Raw genomic sequence first — 26,029 nt, forward strand, 5'->3', positions numbered from 1 at the left:
CTTCTAAATGTACTTGTTGAGTGCCATTTTGTTCTTATTACCTACTGCTCATGAAAGGCTTTCTCAATTTCATCCTGCCTAGTTTTTGAGAAACACTATCAAGGTATGAAGAGACTAACAATGAAAAGGAAATTAGTAGCTGGCGGCAATTGCATAAGAAAGAATATTGTTCTGTTGTGACTACAAACAGTAGCATCAAATGTGAATATAGACTTTCAAATTAATTAGCATTTAAGGGAAATGGGTTTGGGATAGTTATCACAGTGCTTTTAATCACACTTTTGCTTTATATTTCTTGCTAAAGAAAAATAAGAAATAAGTAGACATTTCTAGTTTTAAATCTCTCCTATGTTCATACTTCTTGACAAATAAAGGCTCAGGAAAACAAAACAAAACAAAAAAACCCAAAACAATTGTTTTTTCCCTGTTCCTCACAGGTACAGAGCCTATTCTTCACAAAGGCAAAGTGCTCTTTATTGATCCTATATATGTGTAGTAATAAGCATACTCTTCTCCATCTCCCTTGCTGCTACTCTGCCAAAATCCTTTAGGACACCTTTTTGAGAGCCAGCAAGGCTAGTCCAGCCCACTGCAGTTATAAATGGATGTAAAGAGTCCGGACCTGGCACACTCTTCATCACCATTCATACATCACATACCCTATTTCACATACCTTTTCTCTTTTTCCCTCTAAGCCTATGTTGTGCTTTCCAAAGTGGCTGGTATAAGTAATCAGGGTCACAGAAGATGTGCATCAGCTTCTTGAGACTTTAAGGTTTTCAAATAATCTGAACACCAGAAGTACTAAATCTTTTATTATATCCCATTTCCCCCAGAGCACTCCCACTTGGCAAAAAAAGAAATAAACAAATCATTCTTTATTGTCTTCTTCCTGCAAGGATGGTAATAGCTGTGAAGAGAAAAATAACAAAACTTGAGGCAGCTACACTGCTGCTATGATAAATGAGTAATCTTTGCACATTTGCATCTACTTTCTTTAATATTTTTCACATACAGATACTTCATCGATTGGAAGAATGATGTGGACAGCTACTTTACAATAGATGCTACTGAAGGAACCATTGCTACTAATGAATTACTGGACAGAGAAAGCATAGCACAATACAATTTCTCTATAATTGCAAGTAAAGTTAGTAAGTATGACACAAACAAAATTAATATGCTAATGTGGTATTTTTCTCAGAATGTAATGCTCAGGTATAAATATAATGTGAAGACTGCTTGAATTGCCAAGAGTTTATTTAAGAAGGTTCAATAAAAATAATTTTCCCAGACTCATTGTGAGGATAAGTGTGATATTCCATCAGCCCTGTATAGTAAGGTTTTGCTAGCAGACCTCATGTAAGAACAGTTCCCTCAGAAGCTGAAAACCATTTTGTCAGCATGGAGAACATGAGGAGCTGTATGGATGCTTTCCAGTTCTGATTTCTGATTTTGTAATTCACTTCATAAGGAATTAGGTTAGTCAAATAACAGGTTTTTTTATTGTGCTTTTTGAAGGCAGAAAAATTTAGAGAGTCATTTGATACTCAGATAAAAAGTGCATTAAAATTAAGTTGGGATTTAATGCCCTAAATGAACTAATCTCTGTGCTGCATCTCTGCTCTTGTGTTTGCCCAAAATTTTATGCCTAACACCTTCTTCTCTTTTCCTGTGTGATTTGCAGTGGAATAATTTAATTTCTTGTCTTTATGTCTTCTGCATAGCCTTTTTTTCATAAGAAGTCCCTTCTTCCACTCTATTAGGTACCAGCAACTTGCTTCATTGCCGTCTGTCTGTGTGGCATTTCGCATTCATGGTCTTGTCAAACTGTAACTCTCATAGGTATATCTCACCCTTTGAATACAAGTCTTTTGGTCACTTAGCAGTTGTGCAAAGACCAAAGAATTCTTTCTGTTGACATCAACAGGCTGTGGAAGAGGATCCTGCTGTATTTCTTATTCATTCTATGTTGTTTATGTGTCAGAAAATTCAAATTTCTGTAACAAAGAACAGGTTTTCCTAAATGTATTTCTTGGCTGAGTCTTCAAAAGTTAATACATGCTACTAACAGGAAGAGGGAGATTTGGGAAGCAGAGAAGGTATATATTCTTTCAGATTAAAAAAAAAAAAATTCTCAGTTGTAGTTATCTCAAAAAGAACCACAGGTTCACCCCTTGGAACCTGAAAGTATAAAGAGAACACCAGCTGAACACTTGAATTTTATCCATAGATTGGAAAAGACATACACTAACAGAGAAGCCTAAACTGTCAGAAGTGATTGAGCTCATGGAGATACATATGCAGGTGTATATTCAGAGAAAATCCAGCAGAACTGTAATTTTTTTCCAGATAAACTGAAAGGCAGGTAGATGCAGAAAGAAGGTCTCATCATGGTCTATGTTTCAGTAAAGCTTAACTATTTCGACTTAGTGGTGGACAAAGGACATTTGGGATTTGTGAATTCTTTTCCTGCAGCAAGGAAGCAGTTTTATTAGACTTGATTTAAATCTGTTTATTATTCCCAAGGGTAATTAAAGATGTCTACCCTGAAGTTTATTTGTCTGTGCACATATATATATGAGTACCATATTTAAGCAGAGCTGTAGCAAGTAGTATATATTTTGAAATCCCCAATTTTATCAATTGCCATGTTAAGAATCTGCACCTAAAATATATCTGTGATTCATTGCAGCATACCCCAAAATATTTATACATTGACCATTATCTATAGCATTAACAACAATTGCCACGTCTTTATTATACCAGTAACTGGCAAAATTTGGGAGGATTTGAGGTGTAGTAACTGTCAAAACATTATGTGCTGTTGTCTGACCAAGAGCATAGAAATAAAGGCTGAGGATTGAGGGATGACACACTGCACAAAACCAAAAAATAATGGTTAGAGAGAAAGAAAAAAACCCAGCATTTGAAGAAAAAGACTGAGGGGAAATTGCTCTATTTGAAGAATTATTGATACAAAAAATTGCTGTCCAGTGCTGACATAGAAACTGAAATTGTCATCCCTTATCACGGAACAAACACACTGAGCAGTGCCTTGACATATACATGACTAGGTAAGGAAGGCAGCCCAGTGTTAAAATTAGCTGCACAAAATTTCTTCAGCATAGGACAAACAATATTGTTATTGAAGTATTTTCACTTCCTGGTGACCTTACCTCTCTATAAAGATATATATATAATATATCTTTATAAAATAAGAATAAATAAGTAGACTCATAACTAGTAGCAGCCAGATTATGTTATTTAAAAACTTTATTGCTAAAATTTAGTTTTCTCAGTGTGAGAGAATAACAACAACAACCCCTCACACGCTTTTTAGGCACATCCTAATCGTCATTCTGTAAACTATTTTTTCTTGAATTGTCCCTAAATGGACATGTTTTTAAGCAGGAGGTGGATGATAGTCCTGCAGACATGCTCGTGATAAGACAGGTATGAAGGAAGCTGAATGCAGAACATCCCTAACCCATTCATAGAAATAAAGTTTGGGTTTTACATAGAACAAAATGCATGAGCAGGTGGGTGATGTTTCAGACTGTTTTCCCCCGTTTCACTTCCCAACTAGTCTGTACTTCTCTTCATTACCTGACTATATTTCATTGTAGTTTGTTGTTTTGTTTTTTAATTCTTAAAATAAATCAACACCCTAGTAGCCTTCATGGCTGCTGTTTCTGAACATTTTTGATGCCACATAACCTATCCAAACCAATATATTAAGCACGGCTCGTGTTCATTTCAAGAGTAGTCCCTTGCCCTTGCTAATTCTCAGCACATACATGTGAATTTTCCACAACCAGTTATTGCCCCAGGCCAAAACTGTGCCAAGAGCATAATGGCATAAAAAAAGAGAATAATGGCATAAAAAAACCAGTCCAGTGTTCAAAAGGTTCCTCCATGAGCTGCCTAATTAGCTGGTATGGAAGTGGCTTTTCCATCCGACAAAAGACGAGCTAGATAAAATGCGTAAGATCTTATTTCTGCTTTCCCGTCCTCAAAGCATAAATTAAGGGTAAGAAAAAAATAATAATCCTTCCTGTTCAAATCATCTTCCCAACTCACCTATGTCTAGGCCCAAATTTTGAGAATGTTAAAGAAAACTCACCTTAAATCTCAAAATGGAGTTAATCTTCTCTTGCATACCATAACTAGGATTAAGGAATCACCAGTTCTCCTCAATAGTCAGCATCTATTTTCTCAGGTATCTTGGGTTTTCACAAGCTCACTATTCAAAGAATGTTTTATGCTTTCTACTGCTGTAATATCTTTGAACCATTAAGATGTTAACAAATTATGGTAATCAAGCAAAAAAAGGAAGCAGGATGGTCACTTTTACAGACAAGAACAAGGGAAGATGAAGTGAACTAATTAATTAAGTTGATGAAATAAAGTTAATGAAATTAATTAATTTTCCTATATCTTACAGGCAGAACTGAAACATGAAATCAGCTTCTTAATTCCTATGTTCATGATTTAACCAGTTAGTCTTCTCATTTATGTAAACTGGGTTTAAAAGACATAAGCAGAGGTTTTTAGTGACTCACTCACTGATAGCAGCATGTACGTCACTATTGTGTTCACAGGGTTCCAAAAGACTTGATTTTAAGAGAAACAGCAACCAAAAACCAAAGAAAATGGAGGTCAAGCCGGCAAAGTAGTATTTTAAATGCAATTCTTCGTGCTTGTTCACATCAAGTATTACAGGTCTTCGTTACTATTTATCAATTCAAAGCTGTACACGATCTTCTTGCATTCTTCATTTCTATACACAAGTAGTTAAGCTGATGTCAGTGCAAAGCAGAAAGACAATCATATAGACAAAATGAAAACCTGAAATAGGTCCATCTTAGGCTTTGGTAATTCTGTTTACTTTCATATTTGACTTTTCCAGACCATTTATGCAAGGTAAAATTCTACTTGGCTGAAATACTTAGGAAGAGAAGATTTTGTCCTCTAATGTATCTTTCTAATAACCACAGAGAAAAAATCACAGACCATCTGTGAGAAATAAATCATAAGTATACTTGTGTTCATGTATATTTCCAGAGCATGCTATCCTGTTGTGATTTTGAGGAGGGGCAAACTATCAAATCTTTTTGTTCATTTAAAAAATATAAACCACATACTACATAAACTGTTTCAAAAAGCAGAAAAATGTCATTTATATAACATACTTCACAAAAATAGGATCTAAAAGACTTCTTAAAGAAACTATTGTGTCTAACAGAAATTATCAAAATAGGCTATTTCCATGTACATGCTGCATAAATTTTGAATACATTCATTGTTTTATTGAAAGGCATAGTGAACATATTTCTAAAAGGAAATGAACGCATATGCCTGTACTTTGGTGGTGATGCATTAACTACTAATGTGCTTGAAGAATGTCTCATATGAACCCCTGTTACTCAGTGTTGTACCTTAAAATAAACACAGACAGGAAAAAAAAGCAAAACTAAAGCAAAACCTGAGTTACTCCATGTGAGTTGATGTGTCCTTTCCGTTGAGTACTGCTAGGTTTTAAGTCAGATTGTTTCTCCCAGTAGCTATGTGAACTTGACCTGTTCAAGGATTTTCTGATCTCTCTATAGAGGTCCTGCCCTCTACAGAATAAAATAACTTCTTAGTATTTTTGTTTCCTTTTATAAAAAGGAACCAATGCAACTGTGAACAAGTGATCTAGATTTCTTCCAGCTCTTCAGGCATCTAAAGAATCAGTGCCTAAATCCTAGTTGCTAGACCACACAGTGTCTTCATTGCTACTGCACAATGCCTTCCTCCACAGAGACATTCCGCAAGTAGGAATGATGCTGAATTGGAAATGAACAAGGATTCAGAGATGTTATTATATACGTTCTCTATTAAATAAATATATTCATAGGAAGGGACTAAAAATATGTGGGTTTGGTAGTGAATTTTTGTGTTCTTCTAAATTCCAAGCTGTGTTTATAGCATGGTCAGTTTATCTACTACTTGAAAATAGGTGAAATGAAGTTATTCTTGCAGCTAGCCCTGTGTAACTAGGAAATCATTGGGGAAACCTTTGGTTTTGACAGAGGACTCCTGAAACTACTACTGCATTTAGTAGTTCCTAAGAATAAGGAAGAAATCATGCAAATTTTTTACAGGGACAACATGAAGAGACTTTGTCCCTTGCTGTGTTAGTTATAAACAAAAGAAATGCCAAGGATTACACGAACTGCAAAGCAAGTGCCTAATGCAAATATTTGAAGGGTCCATTGAGGGCCATGAAGATGATCAGAGGGCTGAAGCATGTCTCCTCTGAAGATAGGCTGAGAGAATTGGGCTTCTGCAGCCTAGAGAAGAGAACACTCTGGGATGACCTAACTGTGGCCTTCCAGTACCTGAAGGGAGCCTACAAGAAAGCTGACCTTTTGATAGCAGCGTGTAGTGACAAGACAAGGAGGGATGGCTTCAAACTGAAAGAGAGTAGATTTGGATTGGATATGAGGAAGAAATTCATTACAGTCAGGGTGCTGTGGCACTGGAATGGGTTGCCCAGAGGAATTGTGGGTGCCCAATCCCTGGAAGTGTTCAAGGCCAAGTTGGAAGGGGCTTCGAGCAATCTGGTCTAGTGGAAGGTGTCTCTGCATGTGGCAGGGGGCTTGGAACTTGATGATCTTTAAAGTTCCTTCCCACCCAAGGCATTCTGTGATTCTATGATTTATTCCTGAGGATTCAAAACAAGCCCTCTTGTACTTAAACATGCCCCCATGTTGTCATTCCTAAACCAGCCTGATTTATAGCATAGATTTCTTGAGTGGTTAACTGTTTCTGCCACTCATCTTAAGTGAAAAATGATAAAAATAATTATACTTCTGACTCACAAACTATACTATTTTTCATGTATTTGTTATCTTGCAGGAGGTTTCAGCATAAAGTAAAAGATAATATTGTCTGCTTTGTATTGGAATAGTGTCTCTGTTTTTGTCAGACTTTGCATTTGCAAATAAACTTGTTTTTAAAATGCATCTAGTGACTGATTAAGATTATCTGTAGAGGATGGACAGTGGAAAGAAACATGATATATACTGTTGTTGAACACTTCTTTTGCACAAAAGTATTTGCTGCCTGCAAACTCTTTTGCAGTTAAGGAAATACCTTTTACAACATGGCCAAATACTTGAATGCTAGTTGTGCATGTTTCACTGCTAAATTTAACACTCACTCTGGCTGGCCTTCAGCAAGATTTTTTTCTTTCATATCTTTCTGTCTTGCTTTCTCCATCTTCTAAATTGGTATGCTCTGCTTGCCTCCTTAATATCTTGAAGATGCAAACAATGACTAGGAAATAAATATTGATTTTCTGCATTTAGTTGTGGAAAACATAATTCAGTTTTAATCATTGGAAGTGTTTTCCACAGGCTTATTGAAAAGTGATCTGAGAAAAGTTTGCATCTTTAATAACAGGTACAACTTCACTTTTTTTTCTTTTTATGCTCTGATAATCACACTAATTGATTCTTTAACCCATGAAGAGTAATGGATCAAAGTCTGGTAGAAATTGATAAGCTTGATTCTGTTTTCTTCTTAGTTCAAATCAGAAGTAAATGGAAGTCAAGGGCTTTTGGGAGTCACAGTACTGAGATCACAAGTTTATGACAGCTTTTGGAGACTGGTGATGACAACAAATATAATGCTTTTCTTCTGAAATTATTTATAGGTAATCCACTATTAACCAGCAAAGTCAATGTTATAATAAATGTTCTGGATGTCAACGAGTTTCCTCCTGAAATTTCAGTTCCATATGAGACATCTGTATGTGAGAATGCCAAGCCAGGACAGGTATTTCAAGTTTGTAATGCTTGCTCTTTTGTTTTTTCTTTCCTTACTATTTAAAGCAGTAGAAATTTCTGGGTTTAAAATGACATCATGGTCAGTATTCTGCAGAAATATTCAACTGATAGAAATCACTAGCATTTTAATACAAGCAATAAATATTAAATACCATGAATATAGGGTAAATCTTTCTGATTTTCATCAGATGTGTCAAAGCAAGACCTTCTGATTTCTCTGGTGCTTATAGAATTCAGACTTCTTGCCTCTACTGCCCAGTGTATTAAGGGAATGGCAGTTATCCAGCAGGATTTCACTTTCAATAGATTCATTTGGTGTTCACTTTGCACTTCTACAAGTGAACTGACTTCAGAATTAATCTGGTTTCAGGTGATACAGACCATCACTGCAGCAGACAAAGATTTGTCACCAGCTGGGCAAAGGTTTTCCTTCAAACTGTCATCTGAGGCTTCCAACAAACCAAATTTCACAGTCCATGACTACAGAAGTAAGTTGGTTACCCATATCTCTCTTTCAGAGCAGCAGACTGTGGTTACAATGACAAATATATTTACTTTGAATTACAGTTGTGTCTACAGACCTAACTTTTCTATTTGACATTTCTAATTGCTAAACTCTCTGGGACCTATATTAATATAAATTCAGGTCTTGCACCTTTTCTTATTTTTAGGGGCAGGAATTGTCAGAACACCAAAGGCTGAGATTTCCCTACAGGCCTTCAAAAACACTGCTACCTGTTTTATTTTCTTCCTTTTATCATTCAGTATCTCAGGAAGAATCCATATGCCAATGCAGGTATACCTTTAAACAAGGCACTATTGCTGTCTTGTTTAAATACTATGATTTTGCTAACCATTTTCTAAGTACCCAGATACTGTGCTTTCTTGAGGATGTATAATCCTGCAGAAGAGTGAGTTCTAAATATGGACAGTGCTGCTGAAGTACAACACCCTTAATAATTTGGAGATTTATACAATTGACATCCCTGATTTTTCTTCAAATTTTTGTCATAACTGAATACCTTTTTTTTTCCTTATTAACTTGACCTCTTTTGTTAGATGGCAAAGAACAAACCAAGACAAAAAAAAAATCAATCTTTTTTCCTACTGTAAGCATCTTCAAGGATGTAGTCTTGTGAACAGACATAGCTAAAACATAATAAACTGCCATAAATTTTCACCACTGTAACTAGTACTGTAATCAAATAAGAGAAAAAGAAGTATTTCAGCTATTAGAGGATCTTTAAATAACTGTGATAAACTTTTAATATAAAAGGATTTAAATTACACTTCAAAGAAAGAACACCCAAGAACATCCAACAAAGTTCAAAAACATTCAGATGTGCAGGTTATAAGTATCACTATTAAAAAAAAAAAGTATATAGTTCTTAATTTTTTAATTGCTGTTTTCAATTTAAATTTGAGATTACCTCGATTGTGAGGTAAAGGTTCCTTTCTTGAGAATTAAGTGATCCAAACCCTTAAAAGTGCTAGAAATGAATAATACACCAATTGAAATAAAATTGGAAAAGCCTTTTTGTTTACCCTTTTAAAAAATGTACTTAAAATTATATATATGGCCCACATTATTTTTGAAGCCATGCACCATTGACACTATTGATATGGCTATATAATAGGAACTTAAAGCCAACAACATAAACTAACTATTATTCCTGAAGAAACTTCAGGAAGAAATAAATTTGAAAAAATAAACTGCGCTTATTTTCTCTTTCTGTATAGCTCTCCTGTGAAACTGATGCAATGAAAATGGTTTATTCCCAAACTTACTGGTGACTTCTATCTTAGTGTGTCATAGATTGTTAAAGTTAAAAAGATTGAACAGATGAGAGAAGAATTTCACTCAAGGATTTGTAAATAGAGTATATAATGAGACAATTCATAATATTGCAGACATGAATAACAGTATCTTAAAAAAACCAAAACTATGTAGATCAGAGGGCATTTTATCAGAGGGAATTCAATTTTCTTGAGACAGACAGCTCAATAAATATGAAGGTCAACTTTACAACAGATTCAAGTTCTCTTACATCTGTTCTTGGAAGGTTAGGGCGTTACTTGTCTCTGGAAGATATTTCAAGGCCCATATGGGTAATATCTTCACAATTACATAGTCTTAGAACATGAACACCATGTATTTCTAAATACCTTTGGTTTTTTTGGTAAAGATTTCTTTAAAGTAGGAGCTTTAATTTCTTTTTTCCCATCTGTTTCCTAAAATCTCCTTTAACTTCACCAAGATTTTTTTTTTTAAATAATTACAAAATTTTGCTTTAAATGGAAGTCTTCTCAGGTAGTTTTAACAGATTTTATTAATCAAAGGAATCTAAACTTAATAAATCCATACAGTAATTACAGCTTTTGTAAAGTGTGCTTAGCATATGAGTGTGGTGAGGAAATTGTTCAAATATTATTAGATAATTAAATTTCCCTGTTTAAACTAGTAGTGTTGACACTGAGATGACTTTGGATCTCAGTAATCTGTTAATGAAGCTTCATGACTGTATAGAAACAAGTGCAATATTCTGATAAAAAGTGGAAACGGCCAAGATACACACTTTTAAAAGCATTTCTTAACACTTAGAAAAAAAAAGAAAAAAAAAGGAAAAAGTATGCTATTTGTTACAATGTAAGGAACAAAAAAAAAATCATAAAAACCTTTTTTCATTATCAGTGATTTTAGAAAAAAAATCTGCCCAAACAAAAACCTCTTTTTCAGTATCTTTTGCCTTTTGTAGGCCAAAAATGTGGCGGAAGTTCTGCTCTCTGAACTATTTAGAGGTATAATAAAACAACCTTATTATCACTCCAGAAACCTTTTAGAAACAAGTACCATTTTCTTTTAAGTTAGCAATTATGTTAGTAACAAGCAGGTACTTTGTGAAAGGAATGTTTTCTCTTTTTTGAGGACACAGTGCTGTTCACTGTGCTACAATTAATGCTTTTACAAGCAAAGGTGCCATTTAACATTTTTAAATACATCAAAAAGCCCTAATCCCCGTGCTATTCTATACAACTAAAAATCATGGGTGGTCTGATACTTCAGCAGGTGTAACATAATTGTGGTGCACTCAAGGGAACCCAGGCCCCATACTTCAGAACATAACAAGGACTGGAGCAAGCAAGAAGTTCAAGGTTGCCTTTCAGTAGTACTGAGACCAATTTACCATGTTAATAAAAGTGATGCCCTGGCAGAGCTGGAGTGCTTCCAAAGGGACTGCAGATCTCCATCTTTCTGCTCTGCTCGCCTCTGCTCTCTACAGGGCAGCTTCCATGTGGAGTACACTCCATTCCTCATGTAAGAGACAGAATTTCCTTTTCTCATGCATATCCTATAAATTAATTTATTGCCAACAGACTGAAGAACCAGAAGCTATCTTAGCTTCTCCAGGCTCGTCTGTGTAGAGTTCAAACACCTGCCTGCGTTCATATTCTCAAAAGAATTTCGAGTAATTGAATGGGTTCATAAAAAAGCAACAAAATTGTTCAAAATCAAGGAGTTAAGAGGTTGATCTTATTGATTCTTCTCAAAGAGGATGGAAAGTCATTTAGTTGCATTGTAAGCTATTACAGTGATCTTTAGCATTGCAATTAGAAGAAAAAAGTAAAAGAATATAAATAATTCTAATCATTGAAATATGGAAAAATAATAGAAAAAAAGATTAAACTAAATGTCTTCAAATTAGTTCTTAGACTTTTTATATAGTGCAGGTGATTAATCATAGAGAGAAAGAAAAAGCTGAAAATGGAAGCTGGTTTGATGAAAATTATTTTGAGACACTTTTGCTTTTCAAAACTAAGTGTAACTGAACTTGACCTGTCCACGTTTGAGTTTGATAAAAAGGAGGTGTCTGAAGCATGTTTTTAGTCATGTACCTTCTCGCTGGTGTCTAATCATAACATACATAATTTTGGATATTTAGGGTTCCTTCTTATTTTCCTTAATCAAAACTCCATACCAGTATTTGAGTGTGAAATTCAGAGCCCTTAATTCCTCTACCTAGTAACAAAACTCTAAGGCATGAAAGCCATTGCATGACATCTCCTAAAAAATATAATAAAGAATATGGGTGAGATGGAAAAATGCTAACAACAGCAAGTCACCTTCATTCAGTTCTGTCATCTTATTAATTCCCTGCTAAATTAATTTTGGTTTTGCTTTTAATGTAATTCTTTTAATCTTTACATCATTCCCTTGCTACTTTGATTCAGGAAAAGCAGCAATAACTAACTCAGAAGAAATGACAAAATCTAGAAGTGGACTAATTGATGTAAACTGTACTGATTTTCAAGTACTCAGCTCATTTCTCTAGTTATTTTTAATGGGGAAGGAAAGCTAAAGTAATAGCACATTGTCCAGGTATATTACTTTGAATTTTTAAGGAAATTAATTAGTTGATAGAGACATGATCCTAAATCCATATGCAATCAAAATCCTTTGGACCACAGGCTTAGAATGTAAGGAGATAAGGAGAAAAGAAAAACTGAAAAGCCTTCTGAATTATACTTGTAATGTTTTGTTTGGGTTTTTTAAAATTATTATTATCTTCTTTGAAATTTCAGCTGGTTTAAAACCAGTTTTTTTTTTTTTTTTTATTTTCAACAACCAGCTTTGTTTTGTTTCAAAACAAGTTTACAAGAAAAGGAATATTGTTTAAGGCTCTGCAAAAAATAACGGTACCAGTCAGAATACAATGCCGTCTGTAATGACAAAGCAAGGCAATTACATAATGCATGTCGTTCACCAAGTTTCAAATATGAAATAACAGAAATATGAAATAGAGGTGATACAAGCTACAATATGAAATGAAGTACACAATAAAAATCTGCTAATGACTGTCATGTTTTACAGACAACACAGCTGGGATTGAAACCAGGAGAAATGGCTACAGCAGAAGGCAGCAAGAGCTGTACTTCCTTCCAGTAGTAATAGAAGACAGCAGTTACCCTGTCCAGAGCAGCACAAGCACTTTGACTATCCGTGTTTGCAGATGTGATTCTGATGGCACCATCCAGTCCTGCAATGTGGAAGCAATCTTCTTACCAGTTGGCCTCAGCACAGGAGCACTGATTGCAATCTTGTTGTGTATTGTTATACTTCTAGGTTAGTTCTCATGAAACCCTGCAAAGTGCATTATTCTGATTATTCACTAGCTTCACCCAGTGTTTAACAAAAGCCATTGAAAATGTGTGGCAGTTTACTTCTAGAAAAATATCCCAAAGCACTGACCATGACCATGAATCTCCCAATCTATGCAATATCTCTTATTGCATGAAGAGAACCAGTGGAACTCAAATCATAATTTTTTTCTCTGAAATAGTTTTAAATATCTTTCTTGAAAGATTAAATTTTTAGATTATTACTAAGGTAATAAGTCCTATTGACAGTAACAGCAGTAAGGACATATTAAGAGCCTTTATTTAATTCTTCATGGCCACTTGAGCAAAAGGAGAATGAAGAAATGAAAGAGGAGAAAATAATTGTAATGCAGATTGTTACTGGCCATATCCAAATAAAGCTTCACAGGAAGATTTTTTATTTCAGGCAGACATGGATTTCATAAGGTGGCATTGTTATTTGTTCTACCTTATATTTAAATACTGCCTTATTTACAGCATATCCACAGCAGTCAATACCCATGTGCATCTTATATGTAATATAGGCTTATCAACTGCTAATGAAATAAAAACAGCTTTATAGCTTATACATGCACAATATGGGCTGCAGAAATCACACTGAGTCTTACAGATGCTGGCCTATGCCTCTTTTCCATACTAGTAGGCTTCCAAGATCCCATGATGGTCTAATGCATACCCAAAACCAGCTCCTGACACAGAATATAACATGTGGATGCCTCTTTGCATCTAGATGATACAGTTGCCACTTAAGTAAATTACTAAGACTCAAGGTTACATAAATAGCTTCTGAGTAAGAGTGGATAAAAGTCAGGATTTCTGCTTTGTGTCAAAAAATTATTTTGTGAGAATTTTTTTTTTTTTTTCAAATCAGAACAAGAATGGCAAATGGCCACACTTGTCATGGAGTAGCACTTAATATTATGAATGCACTCATTCTGAAGAATTTAAAACAAAACCAAAAAATCTAAAATAACTTACATCCGTTTTTTTTTTTTTTAAGCAAGAAGAATGCTGTCTCCTTTGCCACAATTCCAGTTAGAGCAGGATAGATACCCCACAACTTCTCTGGGCAACATGTTCCACTGCTTGACATCCTGGTGATAAAGAAGCTTTTTTCCTTACATTTTAATGGAATTTACTGCATTTCAATTTGTGCCCATTGCCTCTTGTCCTATGATAGGACACCCTTCAGAAAAGCCTGGCTCTATCTTTACTTCCATCCGTCAGGTATTTATTCACATTGATAAGATCCCCCAAGCCTTCTCTTCTCCAGAATGAATGGACCTGGCCCTCTTAGCCTGTCCTTGTGTGGCAGATGTTCCAATCCCTTAGTCTTCTTTGTGGCTCTACATTACATTGGACTTACTCCAGGGAGTCCATGTTTGTCTTGTAATGAGGAGCCCAGAACTGGGCCCAGCAGTCCAAGTGTGCATAAGCAGAGCTGAGCAGCAATGATCCTCTCACTAGAACTGCTAACAATGTTCTCCTATGCAGCCCCAAATGCTGTTGATTTTCCTTGACACAATGGTACATTGATGGCTCATGGTGAACTTGTTGCCCACCAGGATCGCAAGGCCTCATCTATCAAGCTGCTTTCTGGTCAGTTGGCCAACAGCATCCACAGCGTGCAGTTACTCCTCTCCATGTGTGGGACTTGGAATTTCTGTTTGTTGAATATCATGGAGCTCCTTCTGTCCCACTCCCTCAGCCTGATGAGATCCCTTTAAATGGTGGCACAACTGCTCTTCTTTATTGCCTGAACACTTGCTGAGGGTGCTCTCAATCCCACAATTCAGGCTATTTATGAAAATATTAAACAAAAGTAGTCCCAGTATCAAATCCTATGGTACTTTTTTAGTGACTGGCTTCCATCTGGCCTTTGAAATGTCACTCACAACCTTTACAGTCTGGCAGTTTTGCAGCTTTGCAATGCACCTCACCATCTGCTTGTATAGTCCACACTTTTTCAGGTTTTCTGAGAAGATTGTTATGAAAGTTAACATCAAAAGCTTTGCTAAAGTTAAGATAAAATTAATGCACTTTCTGCCTTCATTAACCACTCACCTCTTTGTAGAAGGCTATCAAGCGAGTTAAGCACAATTTCATCTTCATAAATCCATGCCTGCTAGTCTTATGCCCCTTCTTAGTTTCCAGAATTATTTTCTCCATCACTTCCCTCAGAATCAAGGTGAGACTGACTAGTTGGTAGTTCCCTAGCTCATTCTTCTTGCCCTACTTGAAGATAGGAGTGAGACTTGCTCCAGTCCTCAGAAACCTCTCCGAGTTCCCATGACCTTTCAAAAATTATCACAAATAGCCTCACAATGATAGCAGCCACCTTCCTCATCATTCATGGTGTATCTCACCATATCACATGTACTTGTGTGTCCAGTTTGTTTAAGCATTCCCTAACCTGATCCTCTTCCACCAAGAATAATTCTTGCTTGTTCCAGACTTACCCTCTTGTCTCAGAGACCTGGAATTACTGAAGGACAACTTTACCAAAAAAAGACAGAGGCAAAGAAGCTGCTGACTAGGTTGGCTTTTTCCATGTCACTTGGCAACAGTTCCTCTGCCCCATTCAGCAGTGGGCACACATTTACTCTACCTTTCTACCTTTTTTTTCTGTCTTGTACAAGCCCATCTTGCTGCCCTTCATGTCCCTTGTGAGACAGCACCACAGGTGCTTTGTCTTTCCTAACCACATTCCTGCGTGTTCAGACTGTCACTGTATATTCCTCCTGGCTCACCTCTCTGCTTTCAATTCTTAGATGCCTCTTTTTTTACAGCTGAGTTTAGTCAAGAGCTTCTTATTCATCAGTGCAGGCCTCCTGGTGCCTTTTCTTGATTTCCTGCTCCTCAGATTGGACCACTATTGAGTTAGGAGGAGGTGATACTTGAAAATCAACCAGCTCTCCTGGACACCTCTTCTCTCCAGAACCTTATAACATGTGATTTTTCGAAGCAGATCCCTGAAGAGGCCAAAGTACATTGTATAAAAAGCTTTAGTAGGGTTATTTTTTCTGTATTTCAAAAATTCCAAATTCAAAATTGTTTATTTATTATTCAAAATTCCAAATTATTTTTTTTCTTTAATACTTTGTGGGTTGGTTTTTTGGTTTAGGGTTTTATTCTTGTCTTCAAAGTGTAAATTTAGGGTTCTTTTCTCTATTTTGCTATGGAAGATATTTAAAAAAAAAAATCACATCTGTATCTCTCTCAACTAAAAACCTGAAGTCCTGTTGAATTCTATTTGTTTGCAAAGCAAACCAGCAGGAAAATTATTTGGTACTTTCTTCAGCAGTACAGCAAGCACTTAGGAAAGTTAGACTCATATATCAAAAAGCAAATGATTTTTCATTGACTTGAGCACTGCTAAGTGCTGCTCTTTTCTAACGACAAAAGTCCCTTTGATTGCCTGTGGCTTTCAAAGAAAGATATAACGATGTGTCATCAGAGTATTAAATTATTTCTGTGCATGTCTTAACTTCAGTTGTCTCTCATTACAGTCATTGTGGTCCTGTATGTAGCACTACGGAGGCAGAAGAAAAAGGACACCCTGATGACCTCTAAAGAAGACATCAGAGATAATGTTATCCATTATGATGATGAAGGAGGTGGAGAAGAAGACACCCAGGCTTTTGACATAGGTGCCCTGAGGAATCCCAAAGTGATTGAAGATAACAAAATACGCAGGGACATAAAACCAGACACCTTGCGTTTTCCGCGCCACAGACCACCAGCGGAAGATAACACAGACATAAGAGATTTCATTAATCACAGGCTGCAGGAAAATGATGTAGATCCATCTGCTCCCCCTTATGACTCCTTGGCAACCTATGCTTATGAAGGAAACGGATCTGTAGCAGAGTCTCTCAGCTCTATAGACTCCCTCACTACAGAGGCAGATCAGGATTATGACTATCTGAGTGACTGGGGACCTCGCTTTAAGATCTTGGCAGACATGTTTGGAGAAGAAGAAAGTTATAACCCTGACAAAGTCACTTAAGTACAACCACAACAGTGAAATAAAAAGAAAAGCAAACCAACAAGAAATTTAAAAGATAAACCGAAGCTTTATATAGGACACAATTACTTTGATTATAAAAGACAGCAATTGTTTCCAGCAAGTTACAACATTTCTCATACCGTCAGTTTTGGTTTGATTTGCGAAAGAATGATAAATCCTGTAACATACACAGGTTTTCGTTGTTGTTATTTTGTTACTCTGGAATTACACTGAGACAAGCTCAGGCCTACAAGGTGCAGTTTACTGACCTGACTTAGAAAGAAGGTAGCTTTCTGGCATCACGGTGGAAGAGTGGTAGCTTTTTCGTAATTCCACTAAAGTGCCTATTGAAACTTTTATCATTTAAGTGGTAAACTGTCTGCTGTGATGGTGTTACAAAACTGAATGGTAAATCAGACACGAACTCTAAGACAAGAAGCAATAGCAACATGCTGACTTCTTTTAGAAAAAAATGGAGATCACTTCCTGGAGTATCTAATGACTAGAACTATGGGGGAGGAGGGTGTTGTGTACATTGTGTTTGGGGGTTATGTTTGTTGTCTTTTTTTTTTAAAGAAAACAGTATGTCAAGACATCACATTTCCTCTTCCAAAGTTTCACTGAAAATTTTAATTTGAAATGCTGTTGCTCACTCTGAAGATGTAAAGCCCAAATTAAAAAGGAAAAGAGCATATATCAATGAATATTTAAAATGTTCATACAAATTATGACATTTTTCCAAAATAATAAAAAGATGAAAGCAGCTATTCCTTTATGTGAAGGAAATTTCCCTTGGCTCTCCCTCTTCTTTTGAAATGAGACTATTGTTACAATGTAAAAGTGGAAAGGGTTTTTAAAAACTATTATTGTATTTTTAGTACCAAGACACCTTTTCCCTTGTAAGTATCACTAAAGAAGTACATGTAAAGAACTCCACACCACTTTTCTTTGCAATTAGATTGTTACTGTGTAGGCATCATATGCATATATATTATAAATATAGTCATTTTTCCATTGATCATCTGCTACAGTTCAGCATATCACTGTATTTCACTGCCACACCCACAGCAAACATTTTAGAAAACCTTTTGAGGTTGGACACTTTATTAATTTTGATCTTGACAAAATTTAAACAGAGGCAGAATAAAAATATAAACCAGCACATTTGTCCACTCTTTATGTACATACCCATGCCTAGATGCAGCTGTGCAGATGGCAGAAGCTCAGACGTGCACAAGGCATTATGCCTTGGAAGATCTCTTGCAAAACTATTTTATGTAACTTTTTCTGATGATCTAAGGCATAGACATTTTGTAAGACAATGGTTTATGGCCCCCAAACTGCATATATCCTTATATTCTCCTTCCAAAGTCTCTGCAGTGCTATACAATCTGTTTGAGCTCTACTCATGATTAATGGCACTGCCAAGGTCAACCTGACTCTTTCTTGAATCAGAAGTCTTTTATTAACCTCAGGTCTATAGCTTACTTTTTGTATAGCTAAAGAATTAATAAATATTAGATATACTTAGCTCATAAGTCTGATATCAAAGTGCATGAGTTTCCCTTTACCCTCTGGAGTGTAAATGTAAAGAAAGGGGAGGGGAAATGTAAAGATATTTCAGCTTTATATAAATTAATCTCTCAAAGAGACTTTGAAAGGTGCATATTATAAATTGGACAGGGTTGCATCAAAAGCACGACTGGCATACCTTCTACCAGCAGCGCGCTGAGGAAGAGACTCAGCATATGGAAACAAGGAAGTTTTACATTTTTATTGTTTACAGGAAAGGTATCCTTTGCTCCCTGAAAGACAGACTAAACTAATAAAAGCTCTCTCCTCACATGACAGGAAAGCAGAAGTGATGGAGCCTATTTGACAGCATAGAAGTTTTCCTGTGGAAGATTATGTTTTAAATTTTCACACATCTTGACAGTATATCAAAAGCAACTTGAGATTGCACAGTGGGCCTAAAACAGAGCACTGGGAAAAAAAAGAAATATTTATATTTTCTACTAGTCACAACTGAGACTTGATTCATACAAGAGTCACACTTCTGGAAGTAATTAGCAAAGCTTCCTCATGTAGTGTATGCATGGCAATGCTTCTTACCCTGTTGCCACAACTAAAACAGCTGACACTGCGCATTTTCAGATGTGCAGTCCCATAGCCAAACTCTGCTCTTAGCAACTCTATTCATCCTTTATATGCATTCAACTAGTAAAGTCAACGTAAGTGAGAGCAGTGTTTGACTTTTTGACATTATGAGGCATGCTTGCTCCCGAGGAAATTCTCTGTTATTTGTAGTGGATACTGGCTGAACATTAGTTCTCTTGGATAGGTAGGCATTTGATCGAAGCTGGACAGTCTCTGTGTGAGCCTGACTACCAAAATGAGTAGACAGAAAATAGGGTCTTTAACATGCTGTACACACAATCTGTATGTGAGAGTGAGTTGCTCAATGTTAAATTAATACCAAATTGAATACCAAGTGTATATTTTTGGCATTTAAGAGGTTTCTAGCTGAAATGTTTCTATCACATAATTAATAGACATCCAGGAAGATTTCAGAAAAAAACCATAATATGTAATTGCTAACAAAATTGCCCTAAAATATATAATTAAAATATTTGAAGACCATTTTTGAAGAGTGATCGAACAATTTTAATAGGGGTTTTTTTTTGTAAACAGCTCTGCTAGAACTAAGGAAAAGAATTGCTTTTCATTTATGCATAATCTGGAATCCAGGAAATTTGTGTTTAATTCCATGTTCTTTCACTCCCTTTCTAGAAGACGCTTGTCAGGTTTTTAATACCTTATATTTTAAAAGGTAATTAGAGAAACATGAAATTTACAAGAATTAAAATATGTCAAGGCATCTGAGATGACATGAATTCAATAGGATTAGGGAGCCCCAGTGCACTTGTAAATCGTATCAGTGAATTACTTCTGGTTTTACACACTGTATCTTAGAAAAATCTCTACAAATCCTTGCACAGTCAAGATGTTAAAGTAGATGTCTCTCTGCCAAAGCCTCAAACACCATCAGTGTCAAGAAGCTAAGAAAATGTATAAAAGGCACAGAATTGAGAGAAACTTTTTGTTTAATTTTTTTAAATAATTTTTTTAAAATAAAATATTTTTGTTTAAATTTCCAAAAATAGGGTTGTAGTGCACACACATTTAGCATCATCTCGAATGCCCCAACAGTGTATCCCCTTCAAATCATAACATTCTGCAGAAGACTTTCTGCACATGGAGTAATTGAAATGCTTCACTGGCACAAATAATTTCACTTTTTAAGTTAAATATTTATGACATACACTATTGGTGCTGAAATAAAAAGATAAGTGTAAAGCATTCAGCTAAGATTGGAAGTATGTAAGGAAAGTCAACTATTAAACTCACATCACAGACATACAGAATTGAATACAAATGTATAACAGAACACCTGAAAGGAACTTCAGGGAAGAAGGAAAAAGTCTTCACTGGCCTCTCAGGAAAACTGAAAATGTCAATACTTAGGGAAGTTCTTACAATTTCTCTGTGGAGTCAGAATAAAAAGATTGTTAATCTTTGGATTTAAGACCTCTATCACACAAATCTGAAATTCTTGTAACACAGAACTGCAAAAATGACAGTGAATCAAAGAGCAAGGATTTGGAAAGCGATGACAGTAGACTATGTCTCCTGCACAAAGATATGGTTGAATATTTTATACTTCCATGATTTTTACTTATTTAATAAATCGGCTAAATTTTCCTGTTCAAAATACAATCACACTTACTGAGGTTTTGCTCTAGGTTTTGGAAGCAGAGTTCATTATGAAGCAAAGACTAATAAATGACTCAATACTTTACTAATAATATTGTTCTAGAGATTGCCTTCAAAATATTCTTGCCTTAACAATAAGGTTTCCATATCCACATAAACACAACCTATCCTTTATACTGCTAAAAATTTGGTTCTGCAGATGGTATGTTCATACTAGATTTACCTCCATTATTGATATGAGAGTTATTAAGACTGTGTTGCTACGGAATAACAGATATCTGCCGAATGAATACAGGAAGAAAAGGTAATAATTCACAGGGTTAAAGACATTTGATATTATATTAATGACTGTATTTTACTTGCTGAGATTTGGGGTTGTACTTTTTTTGCAGTTATATTATTACTTTTATTATTATTATTGTTACTGTCATAGACGTTCAGATCCTGTGTGCATAAAAACAGCTTTGAGCTTTGAAAAACTTCATGAAAGCAAATAATGAATTGACCTCCAGCAATAACAGCCCTACTGAGGTGACATTTAAGTGTGAATGAAAATCAAAGTTTATATTACACTAATTCACAACCTTTTCGTAATGGAAAATCTATAATAACCTGAATCTTTTTCTGTTTTTATTTAAATCAAGAATCAGATAAGCTGTCAGAACACCAGCAACCATTGCTATTTAGAGCAAAACTAAGATAAGTTCCTGGAGTTTTTGTGGGCCTTTGAGGTTTTTTTTAAACTATTTATTTAATTCATAGACTTCTTTTATTCAACTTTAGTTTGCAACTAAAATCCCCAGGATTTTTTTTTTTTTTTTTTTCCTTGCTTTCATGGCTGTCCTTCCAATCAAATTGCTTTCCAGGACTCAGGGGAATCTTATCAATACATATAAATACCTGATGGATGGAAGTAAACAAGGTGGACCAAAATATTTCTCAGTGGTGCCCAGTGACAGGACAACGGGCTCAAACTGAAATCCATGAAATTGCATTAAAATGCAAGAAAAAAGGTTCTTCACTGTCAGGCTGTCAAGCAGTGGGTCATATTGCCCAGAGAAGTTGTGGTGTATCCAACCTTGGAGATATTCAAAACCCAACTAGATTTGTTCCTGAGCAACCGGCTGTAATTGACCCTGATGTAAGCAGGGAGGCTGGACTAGATAAACTCCAGAGGTGTCTTCCAGCCTCATCCATTCTGTGATTTATGGTAAAATCATACTTAGACTCCTTAGCTCTACTAAGCTCAGTAACATTAGGGATCTAACTACATAAGCAGAGTAGAATCGTAGAATCACACAATGGTTTGTATTAGAAGGGACCTTAAAGATCACTCCCACTGACCAGGTTGCTCAAGGCTCCCTCCATAGTAACGATGACTTGTTCTAGCGAGGTAAGAGTGAAGGAATAGGGTAGTAATCTATACAGTTAACTAGCAATGTGGATAGAGTGGAGAGGGATACATCATTTACTGTAATTTCCAGCACAAGAAGTAAGGGGCATCACATGAAACTAGTAGATGTAAGGCTGAAATTAAAAAACCAGATGTGGTTCTTCACGTGATGACTAGCTGAGATAGTCATGAAGGCTCAGAGTTTATACAGGTTGAAAAAGAGGCCGGACAACGTCCTGAAAACCTGATAGTTTGTGGGTTGCTTAACACAGAGGAATCACATCTGGCCTAATGTGCTCTTGAATAGGGCTTGATAGAATCTGGGAAGTCACATAACCTGGTCGGTTTGTAGGTCTTTTGATGGGATTTCAGCTTCCGCCAGTGCTGTAAAAGTTTGCAAGTTTGACTAACCTTATTTTCTTATTATGATTTTACTGTAAATTTACTTGATCTTCATATCAACATTCCCTCAGCTCTAATTTTCCACATTGCATAGATAAAGCCAGTTTTTCTTATTTATTGCATATCACATGCATATATGCATGCGCATTTTATTATTTCCCTCAGATTTTAACCATTGCAATTGCCGTATTTCCTTCAATTCTGCACACCTTTATATAGACCTTACACTCTTTTGTCTTTAGCAGGGACACTAACACTGATTGCTGTTAGGGCTGATGACGCAGTTTGGCTTAGTCTATATTTAAAAAAAAAAAAAAAAAAATCATTACTGCATAAAGAAGATAACCTCTACAATACATGTCTACACCTCTACAATCTTTTGCATGTGTTTCACTTTTTTAGCTGTCTTGGTTACTTCCCTGTGTTCCAAGAACACCTGAAGAAAGAGAAGGGATGTAGTGGCTTGGTCCAAAATACTCATTACTGAGTATTACAAGAATGAAGTCACTGACTGAAAAAGGGGCCAATGTCAGTCCACTATTCCGGAATGCAGGCTACTGCTCTCCTGCTAAGTGTTGTATTGTTAGAGGTGATATATTGTTTTTAAATGTTGAACATTCTGCATGTTTTTCTACTGTATGCCTCTGTCAGAAAGGACAATTCAAGAAGCATACACAAAAAGGTGTGTGCGAAGGAAATGAAAACATATTAAGAGGGATCACAAATAAATATGCCTTAAAAACTTGGCTTATGTTATTTGGTAACACGACTGCAGTAAATAGTTATATTTTTAATTTTATATTTTTCATTTTGTCCTCGGAGTTCATCTTCTCACTGCAGTAAATGAAGTCAGAGCATACATTTAATATTATTCAAATGCTCCCATTGCCTTCAGGCCCTGCTGCTTGAAGTTGTTTGGGTTACTTTGAAGTTTGATCTTTATCCTCTCGTATATTCCCTAGGTTCCCAGTTGTGGGTCTTGCTGCATAAATGACTACAGCTGAAGTTTCGCAGTAGAGACATCTGACCAAAAAGTACATGACACAGGAGGACAGGTGCAGAACTGTAATTTGGGGTTGCATAAGATGTTTCAGAACGAACAAACATCGACTTAATGTTTTGCAAACTGACATAGGCAAAAATCAGACAATGAACATAACAAAGAAAAACCTAACTGCAATATCAAAACCTGTAGCATATCTTCTCCTGTTCTACCGCAGTATGTAAGACATCTGCTCTCTTTGAAGAGAAGGAGATATAAAGAGCAGGAGATGAAGGACTCTGGAATTGTTATGTCCTCTTTTTTTCCCAGCTATTTATATTTAGCATCCTTTTGTATATATAAATATCAAGCTAACATTTCTTAGCTCAAGTTTGTTTCTTAGTCTTAAGTTAAGAAAAATCTTCTATTAAATGAAAGGAGATTTGTCAATGACAAATGAAACACAAATGCTTCAAATGCAGTAAAGCAAGATATTAATCTTCAATTCATAAAAGGAGAAATTTGAGAACAGAAATTTAGTTCATCTTTTTCAGGTTTGATAAATTTAACTCACCAATGACTGATTATTGCTTCCAGTAATGCTGTCCCACAATTGGTAAGTGCTGCATTTTTCTCTCTAGGACTAATTTTTATAATTGCAATTCTGTTTATTTAAATTAAATTTTTATATCACATACATTAGGTTTTGTGCTTGATCTAAATGATGTGATTGAAAATGCTTAATATCATATGTAGTCTAGAGAGTATGGTAAGTAAATTCAGAAAAATTATTTAATGAAGCTATTTGCTGACCAGAAATATTCAAAGACAGATACTGAGCACACGGATCTGTCTTAATCGCTGCCTACCTGGAAGACACTGCTTTGTTACCCAAACTGACAGCAGTGCTTGAGTTCTCTCTTGATGGTTATGGAGAGGAGAAGGCTCTCCCGGGGCTCAGATTTTATGTAACAGTGTCTTGACCTGACAACTTCTCTGGGTAATTGCTCTAGAAAACTGTTGCCCTGAGGGAGAGTGAGATCCCCATTTCAAACACTCAGCAGCAGAGGAAACTTAAGTATGTGGCAAAAGCTAAGCCGGACCATTCTTCCCATTGAAATGATCTGTAAAGCAGAACAATTCCCTTAGAAATAGCCTCCACTGCTGTTCTGTAATTCAGAAATCATGCATGCATTTGCACTAAAGCATTGGAGGATTAAATAAACCAGTGTAACATGGATCAGAAAAAATATTGTGAACCATAATTGTTCTCTCACTTTTGTTAGAAGTCTCTGAGCTGACCAGGCTCCATCATGCATATTATTTTATCTGTATACAGAAATATGCCTTTTTTTTCTGCACGTGACAGAGCCCCTGTGGGGGATTTTCCCCAGTCAGTAGCTGAGCACCACAAAGACACTTGCTCATTCCTCACCCTCATGGAATGGGGGACAGAATTAGCAGAGGAAAGTCAGATAACCCACGGAACAAGGTAAAGACAGTTTAAAAAGGGAAGGAAAGAGAAAAGGGGTGGAGAAAACATATACTAAAGCCAAGTGATGGACTAAGCACCACCTCCTAGGCTCAGCAAGTCTCCAAACAAAGCCTGGGTCCCAAGAAAAACCATGCCCTCAAGCTTTATTGCTGAGCATGACACCATATGATATGGAATATGTATCTTTGGCCAGCTGGGGTAATCTGGTCTGTCTGTGACTCCTCCTAATGTCTTGTGCTCACCCAGCCTCCTCACTGGAGTGGCAGATTCCAAACCGAGCCTAGAGACACTTCAGAGACAGTCAGAGAAGTGGGTGTTTGCGCAGCGGGTGTGGGGGATTGCTCCTCCAAACACACATACGGGCACTTCCTACAACACAGTATTATGGGTAAAATTCATGAATATTCATCACATTGATTGGGATAGGAGTGGTTATACAAATTACTTCCTGGAAGTCATTAATATATTAGCATATGTGCTATGCATACACTGTGTACCCTGGTGGTTGCACTGAGGAAGGCTCCTCTTCTTCCTTAGGGGTATTTCTGATGAAGGCTAGTAGTTAGTCTACCTCACAATGCACTTTTCACCTTTCCTTCAGGAGCATGCACAGTCCGTCAGATGATTCGGCAGTTTTTGTGCTGGTTTCAACAAAATCCTGTTTCTCTTTTCTTGACAAGATTAAGGCAAATCCTACTTCTTAGGCTTGTGATTAACATTTGCTGTCTCTTTAACAGTTAACTGTGCTTACATGAGTTAACTATTGATCACCCCTTTCTCACAGAGAGGGAAAAGTAAAACCTTGACTGTTCAGCAATAGCCAGAAGATTTGTGTTTATCAGTGCTGCTTTGCTCACAGGTGCAGAGGGTTGCAAAGAAGAAAGCTAACTCCATCCCAGCTAGACCCAGTACACTCTCCAAAGGGGAAGTGAAGAGAGAGCAATCTTGAAACTTCTCACAGACCCTACATACCATGCAT

The 26,029-nt window shown here is 36.2% G+C and overlaps 1 protein-coding gene across 5 annotated transcripts in view; it reads left to right on the forward strand.

The window, feature by feature from the left end:
• CDH12 (cadherin 12) overlaps positions 1-18,164 on the forward strand; it is a 431,901-nt gene extending 413,737 nt beyond the window's left edge. For 4 of the 5 annotated variants that reach the window (XM_048311278.1, XM_048311300.1, XM_048311289.1 and 1 more), the window contains 5 exons: positions 1,018-1,154; positions 7,706-7,827; positions 8,209-8,326; positions 12,709-12,960; positions 16,505-18,164. In XM_048311278.1, the coding sequence (XP_048167235.1) occupies positions 1,018-1,154; positions 7,706-7,827; positions 8,209-8,326; positions 12,709-12,960; positions 16,505-17,004 (1,129 nt within the window). In that variant the 3' untranslated portion in view covers positions 17,005-18,164. Of the gene's footprint in view, positions 1-1,017; positions 1,155-7,705; positions 7,828-8,208; positions 8,327-8,509; positions 8,635-12,708; positions 12,961-16,504 lie in introns of those variants that run through there. The other variant, XM_048311309.1, reaches the window with a different exon arrangement.
• Positions 18,165-26,029: the final 7,865 nt, after the last annotated feature.

The sequence above is a fragment of the Corvus hawaiiensis genome, chromosome 1 (genome assembly GCF_020740725.1).
Source record: "Corvus hawaiiensis isolate bCorHaw1 chromosome 1, bCorHaw1.pri.cur, whole genome shotgun sequence".
Taxonomy (NCBI): Eukaryota; Metazoa; Chordata; class Aves; order Passeriformes; family Corvidae; genus Corvus; species Corvus hawaiiensis.